Source organism: Bufo gargarizans, chromosome 5 (assembly GCF_014858855.1).
Source record: "Bufo gargarizans isolate SCDJY-AF-19 chromosome 5, ASM1485885v1, whole genome shotgun sequence".
Taxonomy (NCBI): domain Eukaryota; kingdom Metazoa; phylum Chordata; class Amphibia; order Anura; family Bufonidae; genus Bufo; species Bufo gargarizans.
The window spans coordinates 351,069,128-351,084,040 of record NC_058084.1 but is presented as its reverse complement, the minus strand read 5'-3'; the positions used below and the strand labels follow the sequence as shown (position 1 = coordinate 351,084,040).

General features: G+C 42.2%; 1 protein-coding gene across 3 annotated transcripts in view; it reads left to right on the top strand.

The window, feature by feature from the left end:
* The window catches only part of CDKAL1 (CDK5 regulatory subunit associated protein 1 like 1), a 908,375-nt gene that overhangs the window by 825,350 nt on the left and 68,112 nt on the right, over window positions 1-14,913 (top strand). For all 3 annotated transcript variants that reach the window (XM_044293876.1, XM_044293878.1, XM_044293877.1), the window contains 2 exons: window positions 1,419-1,502; window positions 8,684-8,848. In XM_044293876.1, the coding sequence (XP_044149811.1) occupies window positions 1,419-1,502; window positions 8,684-8,848 (249 nt within the window). The remainder of the gene's footprint in view (window positions 1-1,418; window positions 1,503-8,683; window positions 8,849-14,913) is intronic.

Here is a 14,913-nt window from a genome sequence, read left to right as displayed (position 1 = left end):
CTGCTGTGGAGGATAAGTTCATCTGAGTCACCAGCCTCATAAATCGCAGGTTAACAGCAGCTCAGATTAGAGACCTGGTCAATGCCACACAGAGTTCTAGCAGCAGACACATCTCTAGAACAACTGTTAAGAGGAGACTGTGTGAATCAGGCCTTCATGGTAGAATATCTGCTAGGAAACCACTGCTAAGGACAGGCAACAAGCAGAAGAGACTTGTTTGGGCTAAATAACACACGGAATGGACATTAGACCAGTGGAAATCTGTGCTTTGGTCTGATGAGTCCAAATGTGAGATCTTTGGTTCCAACCACCGTGTCTTTGTGCGACGCAGAAAAGGTGAACGGATGGACTCTACATGCCTGGTTCCCACCGTGAAGCATGGAGGAGGAGGTGTGATGGTGTGGGGGTACTTTGCTGGTGACACTGTTGGGGATTTATTCAAAATTGAAGGCATACTGAACCAGCATGGCTACCACAGCATCTTGCAGCGGCATGCTATTCCATCCGGTTTGCGTTTAGTTGGACCATCATTTATTTTTCAACAGGACAATGACCCCAAACACACCTCCAGGCTGTGTAAGGGCTATTTGACCATGAAGGAGAGTGATGGGGTGCTGTGCCAGATGACCTGGCCTCCACAGTCACTGGACCTGAACCCAATCGAGATGGTTTGGGGTGAGCTGGACCGCAGAGTGAAGGCAAAAGGGGCAACAAGTGCTAAGCATCTCTGGGAACTCCTTCAAGACTGTTGGAAGACCATTTCAGGTGACTACCTCTTGAAGCTCATCAAGAGAATGCCAAGAGTGTGCAAAGCAGTAATCAAAGCAAAAGGTGGCTACTTTGAAGAACCTAGAATATGACATATTTTCAGTTGTTTCACACTTTTTTGTTATGTATATAATTACACATGTGTTAATTCATAGTTTTGATGCCTTCAGTGTGAAACTACAATTTTCATAATCATGAAAATAAAGAAAACTCTTTGAATGAGAAGGTGTGTCCAAACTTTTGGTCTGTACTGTATATATAATGTGTGATTATCAGGAACCAAGGTTTGCGGGATACATCGTGGTGGTTATTGCTGGAACACCATCATGAAATAAATATGTCCATCAGGTTACAGAGAAAAATTTAATAGCCAGTAAAACTAGCCACAGAGATGAAAGCACTGGAGCCCTGATACAGTACCTGGTTCAGCCACCTAATACTTTACATTCTGCTGTATGGGTCACATCACGCTGTATCGATAAATATTTGGTTGGTGTAGTAGCTTTTTGCAGCATAATTACACTACTATGCACATTCTGTCACCTTTCTGATGTATGTCTTGTGCTGCCTGTATGGTTACACCTTGATGTCCTACTTGACAATAGTTCTTGTAAGCTCTCTCATCATTAACTTAATTTCTTCTCTTACAGATTGGTCAGAGGCAACAAGTTTTAGTAACAGAGGAATCTTTTGACCTTCAATACTATGTAGCCCACAATCGATACTATGAACAGGTAAATGATAAAATGTGTACAACCTTGAAGATCAGATGGATATTTGCTAGCAAATTATGACAGTATACGGTCATGTCAACCTCTAAAACGAATGCATTGATTCCTCTAGCATTTTAGTTTTATCTTATCCCAAACCATAATCATTTCCTTCTGAAAGCTAAATATAAAGGAGAAAGAAAGGAGCTTGGTCCAATAAAATATTCTTTGTGGTTTGTTAGATGTTATTATTTTCACCAGCAAATAAGTTTTATATGTGAATTATTAAAGATGTCGTAGTCTTTTCCTTTCCTTCATTACCAATCTTTTTGATTGTCTTAAAGCGGGGATGCTCAACCTGTGGCCCTCCAGCTGTTGTACAACTACAACTCCCACTATGCCCTTCTGTAGGATGATAGCTGTAGGCTGTTAGGGAATGATGATGAGTTTTGCAACAGCTGGAGGGCCGCAGGTTGAGCATGCCTGTCTTAAAGAAACCCGTTTTTTTGGACTTTGACCCGGAGGGAGCCACTTCCAAAAGATGCTGCTGGATTACAGAGTGGTCATAACCATGGAAATGAGAACTGTATAATGTGATGGAAAAATGAATCGAACTAGTCTGCTCACCTGTTTTCCATTGCTTCATTCGAAAAATGGTCACTGAGGGTCCCACCCATCAGTGGCCTCCATTCACTTAAGCTTTATTCATATGTCCTTGACAAAACAGTGATTCATCCGTTTGGTCCATGTGTCCATTTTTTGCCCTTCGTGTTTCATCCGTATTCCACAGATACTTCTAGGCTGAAAATTAATTTTTAGAGCATCTCCTGCCAATGGTCAATGAAAATCACTGACAAAACACGGATGCCATCAATGTTGTGTCTGTGGTTTTCCCTGACCAACAGACTACAGTTGGAGTGTTTGGTCCACATCACAGACCAAAATATTGCATGTTTCCTTGGTTTTTCCAATGACCCACAGTCAGTGGAAAATCTCTGATGTGTGAATAAACACATTAATCAGTGGGTATGTTTGCCGTCTGAGGAGTACAAGGCTAGCACACGTCTGTGATTGATAGACGTGTGAATAAGCCCTTACAGTGGGATAGACCGCTCTGCGCTAGTTCCCCTCTCCTCCCCAGTGTAAGTGAATGGAGCCTGATGGGTGGACTCAGTGTTTATTTTTAGAAAACAGCACCAGGAAGCAGGTGAGCAGACCAGCAAATAAACATACGTTAAAACATAGGCATACTAAACCATCGGACAATGGTGCCGATTGTCTAATAATGCCCGTCACTAACTGCATGTATGTGCTGTTCCCAGATGCCAGTAATAAATAGTGGCCAACCCAGGGCTACAGACAAAAAAAAATATCAAGTTGCCATTGGCTCCTAACCTGAAAAATTTAGGAGCCCAATTAAAAAATTTTGTCGCCAAATTTAAAATACATATAATTACGGTATAATTTTTAAAAAAACACATGTCTTACCTAGGGTTGTCACGATACCAACATTTTGACTTGATTTCGATACCATAAAAAAGTATTGCGATACTCGATACCACGTGAAAAAAAACTCCAAAAAAGCTGCGTGCATTCCAGATTTTATGGAACGTCTGGACCTAACCTAATTTTTGTCGGGACAAGGTGAATAAATAATGGCAAATTGCATGTTTTTTTTTTCTGTTACGGCATTCACCGGATAAGAGAGATTTTTTAATATTTTAATAGGTTGCACTTTTTCGGGCGTGGCGATATGTAATTTTTTTTATTGTTTGTTTATATATTTTATATGTAAAATTGGGCAAGGGGATTATTTAAACTTAATATTTTGGCGTTTTTTTTTAACCTTTTTTTTAATTTTTACTTTTTATATAGTAACTATTTCCCCCCCTTAGGGGCTAGCACTTGGGATCTTTCATCCCTTGTCCTATTCACCCTGATGGAGTTCTATCAGGGTGAATAGGACGTTATACTCTCCCTGCTGCTCTGTTCTTTGTGCACACAGCAGCAGGGCGCTCCATGGTAACCGATCGGATCCCCAGGCTTACACTGCTGGGGCTCCGATTGGAACTGCCACAAATTATTATAATACTTGGGGTGGGGAGCACTGCACCACCAATGATTCTACTTTATAATACTGGGGTTGGGAGGGGGGTGTTCGATGCACTGTGCCACCAATGAATATAGATTTTGCTTAATACATGGTTAATAGCGGCAGATCGCAGCTCGCAGTCATAGAGGCTGGGTGCCGGGTATGGGATATGGCCGGCACCCGCAGCGCAGCCTGCGTTTGTATTAAGCATAAACTATATTCATTTGTGGTGCAGTGGCCACAGCCCCTCCCCTCCTTCTCCCTGCTATCAGCCCATTGGTGGCAGCGGCACAGGGGGGGAGGGACTGCCTCCTTCTCCCCTGTGCTGTTGAGAAGAACATGGCCGCGCTGACAGCAGCGCGGCCCATGTCAGTTCCTCGTGTGTGAGAGGCAGAGCGGCGGAGGGTCTAGGCGCAAATGGCGTCAAGACTACAAAGTCTTGTCGCCATTTAGGTCGCCATCTGGAGCCCTGCAACCCCTATAACTTTAACAGCAGTTTACGCATATTGCGGGAACAAGCTTACGGTTACAATCTTTCATAGAGGCCACAAACTTGATGGTTACACACTGTATCAAAGCACAGAGCTTGACTGCTACACACACATATGTGAGGCACAGATCCTGGTTATCAGTAGCAATGGAGCAGTCTCTATAGTCAGCTTAGTTAAGTAAGTGCTTAGGTAGCTGCCAACAATTAACAGAACAATCTTTAGGCAGCTGCCAACCATGACAGGACAGTCTCCACCACCCAAAGTGTATTCACAGCAGGTGTAACAGAATTTACACAGGTGAAAATGCTGCAACGGTTTGCCTGACAAACCTTACACAATCACACTAACATGATACTCTGCGCATCAAAAGGGTTGTGGTTCGAACGATAACAACTCTAATAACGGCTCGTTGTCACTCGATCAAATCAATTATCTACTGAACCTTTAGACCTATCCACATTACTGGGTCTAGGCTAGCAGTGTGTCTGGAACCACTTGTGATATCCACGGCAGTCTACACACAAAGTGAGCGCTTAATCTGCAACAGCAGTACAGAACAGGTCCACGTCATAAACAGTGCTCCATAACTGCCCCATCGGATCTCAGAATCACTAGTCCTTTCAGCAGGCTCCAACCATGGCTCCTCCTCACTGCTAACTAACTCATGGCTGGTGCACCTTGAGAATCACTCTGCCATACACTCTCTAACTGACCATAAGGCTCTCTGATCTCCTCTTATTTAAAACCAGCCAGCCGTCACTTGTAAAGCAATCTGTGTTTCGGAGTGCTACTTCGTCCTGACATGTGACTCCTGACCTTAGCCAACCTGTGACAATCGCCATATAGGTATATTGCCTTAAAGAACACATTAACTTAATAACGCCATTCAGGTATAATTACAGTACCTGCAGTAAAATGCATTTTAGTCATCACATACATTCCAAGGTTCTGCACAACAAAACACAGCATAGCTTATACATACATACATACATACATATTCATAGTATAACATGATAAAACATAACATAATGGTAGTCACCAGTTAGCTAATTGGTGGTACACACTTTAAATTGGTTTTCCAGGCTCCTGATATTGATGAATTATCCTCATAATAGGTGAATATCTGATTGGCGAGGGTCCAGCACCCTGCACCTCCACTGATCAGCTTTTTCCTGCAGCCTCCGGCACTGAAGCTTTGAATTGAACAGGAATCACAGTTCCGTTAAGGATACATGTTAAAAACCGCTTTGCCTAATCTGTCGATGCGTTTCAACTGTTACACAGTCTTACTCATGAGATCTGATACAGATGAGCTATCCTTAGGATGTCATATATATATTTTCCTGGTTAACCCCCTTTAAGGAAGCAGTCAGGGAGATCTGGCACTGATGGAGCACCCTGACTGTGGACCATAAGACACAGACCATTTTAAGCAAGATTTATTCCTACTAAAAAAAGTGAATCTTATAGTCCAAAAATACTGTGTATTAAATTAAGAAGTCCATATTTTAAGTATATATACAGTTGCAAGAAAAAGTATGTGAACCCTCTGAAATGATATGGATTTCTGCACAAATTGGTCATAAATGTGATCTGATCTTCATCTAAGTAACAACAATAGACAATCACAGTCTGCTTAAACTAATAACACACAAAGAATTAAATGTTACCATGTTTTTATTGAGCACACCATGTAAACATTCACAGTGTAGGTGGAAAAAGCATGTGAACCCTTAGATTTAATAACTGGTTGAACCTCCTTTGGCAGAAATAACTTCAACCAAACGTTTCCTGTAGTTGCAGATCAGACTTGCACAACGGTCAGGAGTAATTCTTGACCATTCCTCTTTACAGAACTGTTTCAGTTCAGCAATATTCTTGGGATGTCTGGTGTGAATCGTTTTCTTGAGGTCATTCCACAGCATCTCAATTGTGTTGAGGTCAGGACTCTGACTGGGCCACTCCAGAAGGCGTATTTTCTTCTGTTTAAGCCATTCTGATGTTGATTTACTTCTATGCTTTGGGTCGTTGTCCTGTTGCAACATACATCTTCTGTTGAGCTTCAGTTGGTGGACAGATGGTCTTAAGTTCTCCTGCAAAATGTCTTGATAAACTTGGGAATAAATTTTTCCTTCGATGATAGCAATTCGTCCAGGCCCTGACGCAGCAAAGCAGCCCCAAATCATGATGCCCCCACCACCATACTTCACAGTTGGGATAAGGTTTTGATGTTGGTGTGCTGTGTCTCTTTTTCTCCACACATAGTGTTGTGTTTCTCTTACAAACAACTCAACTTTGGTTTCATTTGTCCACATAATATTTTGCCAGTACTGCTGTGGAACATCCAGGTGCTCTTGTGCAAACTGTAAACGTGCAGCAATGTTTTTTTTGGACAGCAGTGGCTTCCTCTGTGGTATCCTCCAGGAAATCCATCCTTGTTTAGTGTTTTATGTATCAGGGATGTTGGCATATGCCAGAGACTTTTGTAAGTCTTTAGCTGACACTCTAGGATTCTTCTTCACCTCATTGAGCAGTCTGCGCTGTGCTCTTGCAGTCATCTTTACAGGATGGCTACTCCTAGGGAGAGTAGCAGCAGTGCTGAACTTTCTCCATTTATAGACCATTTGTCTTACCGTGGACTGATGAATAGCAAGTCTTTTGGAGATACTTTTATAACCCTTTCCAGCTTTATGCAAGTCTAAAAATTCTTTAATCATAGGTCTTCTGAGAGCTCTTTTGTGTGAGGCATCATTCACTTCAGGCAATGCTTCCTGTGAAAAGCAAAACAACTGGTGTGTGTTTTATATAGGGCAGGGCAGCTGTAACCAACACCTCCAATCTCATCTCATTGACTGGACTCCAGTTGGCTGACACCTCACTCCAATTAGCTCTTGGAGATGTCATTAGTCTAGAGGTTCACATACTTTTTCCACCTGCACTGTGAATGTTTACATGGTGTGTTCAATAAAAAACATGGTAATATTTAATTCTTTGTGTGTCATTAGTTTAAGCAGACTGTGATTGTCTATTGTTGTGATTTAGATGAAGATCAGATCATATTTTATGACCAATTTGTGCAGAAATCCATATCATTCGAGGGTTCACATACTTTTTCTTGCAACTGTGTGTATGTGGTATGTATATGTGTGTGTGTGTGTGTGTGTGTATATATATATATATATATATATATATATATATTTTTTTTTATTATTATTATTATTATTATTTTTTTCTTTAGCTTATGTTATAAGTTATGCTTACTCTATGTGGTGCATGTACAGTGTATACACTAGGCATATACAGTGACACCTATCACTAATTGTATGCGACAGAGTAGTATATAGTGCCTGAAGTACCTTTAGAAAAAACACATATTTTGGTATCTTTAACATCACTTTATCTGTCTGCATATTTTGACTGTGTATATGCAGGAGGAGTTTTAAATTAAACCCTAATTACACTAATTTTTACAGTCTGCTTTTCATAAGACAATAGTAATTTGAAGTGCACTTTTAATTACATCTATTAAATGTTATATTGCATTACACTCCTGGAAACCTTACCAGCGTTAGCTGATAACACTATGTATTTAAGAAAGGCAATAGAAAGCTGCTGTGTGGATTATTTTTTTAATCTAAAATTTCAATGCTCTATCCATTGTGCTACAGACCCATGTGGGATAATTCTTACAGCCACATTGTTTTGGTTGATTAACTATGCATTCACACATGTCTACATTATAAAGTATAGAAAAATTGATCTAAGTGGCTAGTTAGAAATCATCGGGTTGAAGCTTATGTAGCATTACAGATGTAGCAGTCATACCTGGGTTAAGGTGCCTGAGTAGTCCCTCTGCCATGTAAGTAGTATTATAAATTACACTTTAGGTGGGGGTTCTCTTACAGCTATTACATAGGGGCCCAGGAGCCTTAAGGTAAGAGCCCCCTTTATTCTCGATTTAAAAAAAATTTTTTTATAGGAAGTCTGTCAGCAAGAAATTTACTGTTAAACCAGGCACGATGCCTTGTACGTTTAATTCAGCTGAATGGAATGATACCTTTCTGGAGAAAATGTACATTTCATAATTATGCAAATGCTCGGTTACATGCACGGAGGATGGACCCAAGCTACTCTGTGCACCCTTGCTCCTCCTGTTCCTCTGAAGCCCCCTCTCTCCTACATTCATAGGGCCAAATTTCTGCAGTGTCATCTCGCCTGGCCCGGTCGATCAAAAAGGTGTAGGAGAGTCTGGCAGAAGAAGCGAATGTGCACTGAATAGCTTGGGCCGGCCGGCAGTGCATTAAGCCACTCATTTGCATATGGAGAAAAAGTTAAGAAAAATAAGCAGATAACTAAGACAGATACAAGTCGTTACATTTAACAGTCAGGGGTAGCTGCTAAATACAGCTATTTTACCAGAGAAGTGGCATTGATTGGTTGGATCTCAGTCTGAGGCATTGTATGTTGAGTCTAGTTTCAATGACGATGGGTCAGAAAAGAGCATTCTATGTTGAAAATATTGTATCCTGAGGGATCACTGTAATTATCACTGTAGTATTGACTAACATAAATAGTGATTGTTTTTCTTCTTTTCTCGTATGTAATATTTGTTTTTTTCCAAGGTCCTTGTCCCGAAGGAACAAACATTCATGGGGAAAATGGTTGAAGTAGAAATTTTTGAAGCAGGAAAACATTATATGAAAGGACATCCTTTGTCAGATTCCAAGGTGTATACTCCATCCATCGCACAACCATTAGAAAAAGGAAAAGTTTCTGGCCTGTCTGAGGTGAGTTTCTGTTCTCCATACTGTGTATATTTACTGGTGTTAAATATGTGTTTTTATTAGGATTAGGATTGTTATGTATATAAAATTTCACAATTAATATATACAGTAAGTCATAAAGAGTAACTGATGTTTTACTTTTTCCATAAATAACAAGTACAAGAGCTGATAAGAAGCTTTGTAATATATCATATTAAGGAAATTGCCCCTTTCTCCACTTATCAGACTCCTTTCTTCTTCCTGCCTCTTATCATGTATCTGTCAATTCACTGGTAAAATCCCTTGTCAGGGATGAAGGTGGATTATCAGCTCACTTGAGACATCGGGTACAATTCTTGCCTATAGAAGTCTAGGGAGAGGAGAGAGCAGCTGCAGAGAGATACAGATAGACAGAAATCTTGCTGATGCTAGTAAGTGTTTTACTGACTCACCGTAGTTCTGAATTCAAAGCTACACTGCTCATTACTGCCTAATAGAGTCCTCCATACTTGTGCCGCTTCTGAGCATATATGATAAATACAGGATGTAAGATATAGTCTTAAGTAGAGCCACATAGCATTATAAATCATGATAATGTTGTATGCTCTTGCAAGTCCACAATGGAGGATCACGGTCACACAGGGAGTGTGATTCCCGCTATGGACTCACTGGTGTGAAACAGCCCTTACACAAAGTCCCATAATGTTGCTGTTCTGATGGTTGGATGTTTAGCTCTCATCTCTGAACTCCAGACAGCGCTCAAACACGCTTTCAAGCCATATTCTTATCAGTTTGATTAGAATTTAGCTATAATGAGTGTTAATGTTAGGAGTTCAGAGATGAGGGCTATATATCCAGCTATCAGAACAGCAACATGATGAGACTTGGTGTGAAACAGAAAATAATAGTCTGCAGATAGATTGAAACTTAACCCTGGATAGGTTGGCCAATTGCAATAAATAATTTTTAGCCCAAAATGAGAAAATCCTAAAAAAAATAAAAATAAAAAAAAAACATTGCCCCTGAAGGTGTTCATAGTCTTTAAAGGAGATTTCTAAGACTTTAATACTAATGACCCATTCTCAGGATAGATCATCAATTTCTGATCGGTTGTGGTCCAACACACTGGACCTGCGCCGATTCAGCTTTTCCTAGGCCAGTGAGACGTTCATTGGTCATGTGGCCTAGGCGCAGCTCAGCCCTATAAAAGTGAATGGGGCTGAGCATGATACTCCTGAGGATGGGTCATTAGCTATTAAGTCTTGGAAAACCTTTTTAAGCCCCAGCAAATGTGAATCTACACTGAAAGAAGTAGTAATGCCTTTTATTACTAGCAGAATGGGCTGTAATGTATTTCTTTGTACCTAGCAGATATAACTGTTTTGACACCAGGACTTTATGAAAACTTTCTATCCAATCACTTAAAACCCCTGAAGGTGTTCATATTTTTCTAATTGTATTTTACTCATTTTGGGCTAAACATCATTTTTTCAATTAGTCTTTATTAAAAATAATGAGCCATTCTGTTACAAAGGGTTAATTGTTTTCTGGCTGTGTCAATTACTTTCACTTTGTGTCGTCATCTTATCTCCAAATTACTAAAAGGTCATAAACACTTATTTAAGCCACATTGTTATCAGCAAGGCAAGATCAGAACTGAGCTACAATGAGTGTTTAGGGAGGTCAGAGATCAGGAGCCCATCAGCTGAGCTGCCTGATGGAGCAGGGTGAAAATTCAGAACCTGCTACTAGAGAAGAAACTCAGACGGTGGTTCAAAATTCTTAATAGAGATCAATTGAAAAAATAATTTTTAGCCCAAAATGAGTACAATAATAAAAAAACTATTGCCCCCAAGGTATACTTAGCTTTTAAAGGGGGTTGTCTCACTTCAGCAAATGACATTTATCATGTAGAAGAAGTTAATGCAAGGCACTTACTAGTGTATTGTGATTGTCCATATTGCTTCCTTTGCTGGCAGGAATAATTTTTCCATCACATTATTCACCGCTTGTTTCCATGGTGAGGACCACCCTGCAGTTTATCAGTGGTGGTCGTGCTTGCTCACTATAGGAAAAAGCGCTAACAGTCCTGATGGAAGAATGAATCCAACCAGCAAAGGAAGCCATGTGGACAATCACAATACACTAGTGAGTACCTTGTATTAACTTCCTCTACATAATAAATGTGATTTGCTGAAGTGATACAACCCCTTTTAAAGTGTACCTTTCATGGTTTTGTATTAATTGCAATAAATACCTTTACTTGGGGGAGGGGGTACCCCCTGCTGATGCTGCCACCCTGCCTGATTTTTTTTTTTAAATATCGCTCCAGCACCCCGCTGTGCCGCTATTGAAGTCCTGGCTGCCATGGTATGTCAGTGAGCAGCATTATACTCACGTGCGCCGTGGTCGCCGGGCGCTCCTTCTTCTGTCTGTGCGGCGCATTGCTAATGCTTATAGCTCACATGCGCCGGGCGCTCTTTCTTCTCATAGGTCTGTGCGGCGCATTGCTAATGCTATAAGCATTAGCAATGCGCCGCACAGACAGAAGAAGGAGCGGCCACGGTGCACGTGAGTATAATGCTGCTCACTGACATACCATGGCAGCAAGGACTTCAGTAGCTTCCTGGCTGCCATGGTAACCGATCGGAGCCCCAGCATTACACTGCTGGTACTCTGATCGGAACTGCTGCTGCCACCAATGATGTGGGGGGGAAGGGGGCCCCTGCCACCAATGATCAATACTGGGGAGGGAGGGGGGGCGCACTGCTCACTGCCACCAATGATGGGGGGGGGGGGGGGGGACCCTGTGGCCACTGCCACCAATTAATACTGGGGAGGGAGGGTGGTGGGTTTGAGTTACCAGAGGGGGCTGATAAGAGGCTGGGGGGCACATGAGAGGCTGGCTGCCATGGCCAGCTCCCTGCTGTTGTGTGCACAAAGCACAGGGCAGCAGGGAGAGTGTAAAGTCCTATTCACCCTAATAGAGCTCTATTAGGCCTCTTTCACACAGGCGTTGCGGGAAAATGTGTGGGTGCGTTGCGGGAACACGCGCGATTTTTCTGCGCGAGTGCAAAACATTGTAAGGCTACTTTCACACTAGCGTTCGTCGGTCCGCTCGTGAGCTCCGTTTGAAGGGGCTCACGAGCGGACCCGAACGCAGCCGTCCAGCCCTGATGCAGTCTGAATGGAGCGGATCCGCTCAGACTGCATCAGTCTGGCGGCGTTCAGCTTCCGCTCCGCTCGCCTCCGCACGGACAGGCGGACAGCTGAACGCTGCTTGCAGCGTTCGGGTGTCCGCCTGGCCGTGCGGAGGCGTGCGGATCCGTGCGGATCCGTCCAGACTTACAATGTAAGTCAATGGGGACGGATCCGTTTGAAGATGCCACAATGTGGCTCAATCTTCAAGCGGATCCGTCCCCCATTGACTTTACATTGAAAGTCTGGACGGATCCGTCCGAGGCTATTTTCACACTTAGCTTTTTTTTTGCCATTTTAATGCAGACGGATCCGTTCTGAACGGAGCCTCCGTCTGCATTATTATGAGCGGATCCGTTCAGAACGGATCCGCCCGAACGCTAGTGTGAAAGTAGCCTAATGCATTTTGCACTTGCGTGAGAAAAATCGTGCATGTTTGGTACCCGAACTTCTTCACAGAAGTTCGGGCTTGGGATCGGTTTTCTGTAGATAGTATTATTTTCCCTTATAACATGGTTTTAAGGGAAAATAATAGCATTCTGAATACAGAATGCATAGTAAAATAGCGCTGGAGGGGTTAATTATTTTTTTTTTTTTTTTTTTTTTTTTTTTTTTTTTTTTTAACTCCCCTTAATCCACTTGTTCGCGCAGCCGGCATCTCCTTCTGTCTTCATCTTAGCTGTGTGGAGGAACAGGACCTGTGGTGACGTCACTCCGGTCATCACATGATCCATCACATGATCTTTTACCATGGTGATGGATCATGTGATGACCGGCGTGACGTCACCAGAGGTCCTGTTCCTCCACACAGCTAAGATGAAGACAGAAGGAAATGCCGGCTGCGCGAACAAGTGGATTAAGGGGAGTTAAAAAAAAAAAAAAAAAAAAAAAAAAAAGTATACATTTTTTAACCCCTCCAGCGCTATTTTATCTGTATTCAGAATGCTATTATTTTCTCTTATAGCCATGTTATAAGGGAAAATAATAATGATCGGGTCTCCATCCCGATAGTCTCCTAGCAACCGTGCGTGAAAATCGCACCGCATCCGCACTTGCTTGCGGATGCTTGCGATTTTCACACAACCCCATTCATGTCTATGGGGCCTGAGTTACGTGAAAAACGCACAAAATAGAGCATGCTGCGATTTTCGCGCAACGCATAAGTGATGCGTGAAAATCACCGCTCATGTGAACAGCCCCATAGAAATTAATGGGTCGGGATTCAGTGCGGGTGCCATGCGTTCAACTCGCGTATCGCATCCGCGCGGAATACTCGCCCGTGTGAAAGGGGCCTTAGGGTGAATATGACGAGGGTTCTAGCCCTTAAGGGGGCTAATAGTTATTAAATAAAAAGTAAAAAAAAAAGTTTAAACCCCCCCCCCCCCAAATATAGAAAACAATATATTGCGATATATATCGCATATCGCACATGCTTAAAATTATATTGCAATATAGATTTTAGGCCATATCGCCCACCCCTACTCCCTGGCTGTGCCGCTCTCCGCTGTGATTGGATCGTGGCACAGCCAGGGAGAAGGAGACGCCCATTGAGAAACCTGCGTCTCCTCCTCCCTGTACCGATGCTCAGTATTAGCATACTGAGCGGGAAAACTACAGGGGGGCGCAGGAGCGATATTTAAAAAAATCAGGCAGGGTGGCAGCAACAAGTAAAGGTATTTATCGCAATTAATACTAAACCATGACAGGTCCTCTTTAAGTGACTGGTCCTGTATCTAGATTAGATATGGATAAAATCTGTAGCTTCAGTTACTCCTGGAAAGCACTTGAGCAGGTTAAATGTCTGGCTGTGTCCTAGTAAAGATGGTGATATTGAGCGTCCTCCTTAAATATGCATCACCTGAAGGATGCTTGGAAAACTCTTGGCAATATACAGTCTAGTCAACAGCTCCTTTCTGTATATGTATATTGTATGCGCTTTCTTCTTTTAACAATGCTGATGTTTTCCCCAGAGGAGATGCCAGGAATACTGGTTTACTTTTCATACCGAGGGTGTGAATAGCATTGAGATTTTCTTTTTATTTAACATTTCTGAAGGTGAGCAGACAGGGTTCTGCTTCAGATGTTCCCCGCCACGTCTATAAATGTGTAAATGAGCTTGTGCCCATCCTGAAGCTGCTCTACTCAGTGCTGGTGTCTCCTGGAAGATTTACCTTCTGGTATCTTCTGGATGGCTGTACGATAGATTCAGCCAGAATGCACTGAAAAAAATAATAGCAATTTATAATTTATAGGGCTCCATGTAATAGGAAAACGTTTCCCTTGACGGCCAATTAAACCATTCAGAATGGCTAAACGTAGAGGCAGAAAAAAAAATGTCTGTTCTAAAAAAAAAAAAAAATCTGTGTACGTAAATGTTTATATAGTAGTGGGCAGATTACTTCATGATCAGGGTATACAGGATGTGTTTAACCTGTGTTACCATGGAGACGCAAAGCCCTGTATTGGTGCTGTAGGCACAGAACAGTAGGATAGATTTAATCGAGAGCTATTGGAAAGTCCCTTTGGTTTTCATTGTGAACGCACTGGAGCAATCAAGAAAATTGATTGGGAAGGTTTCCGCAGCCTCCTACTTATGTAGTTGGTTGTATAACACCGAATAACCAGGTGCGTTACCGTTTGGGAGTCTGAGTGACGGTTCTGATGGGAAGCAGGGAGGGAAATGCTCTCTTCTGGAATCACCTAGAGGAGGGATCAGCAACCTTCGACACTCCAGCTGTGGTGAAACTACCACTCCCAGCATGCACACTTGCTTGACTGTTGTCAGAACTTCCATAGAAGTGAATGGAGCATGCTGGGAGTTGGTCTCATCACAGCTTGGAGTGCTGGAGGTTAGCCTCCACTGACCTAGAGAAACCAAAGACCGAAACAGA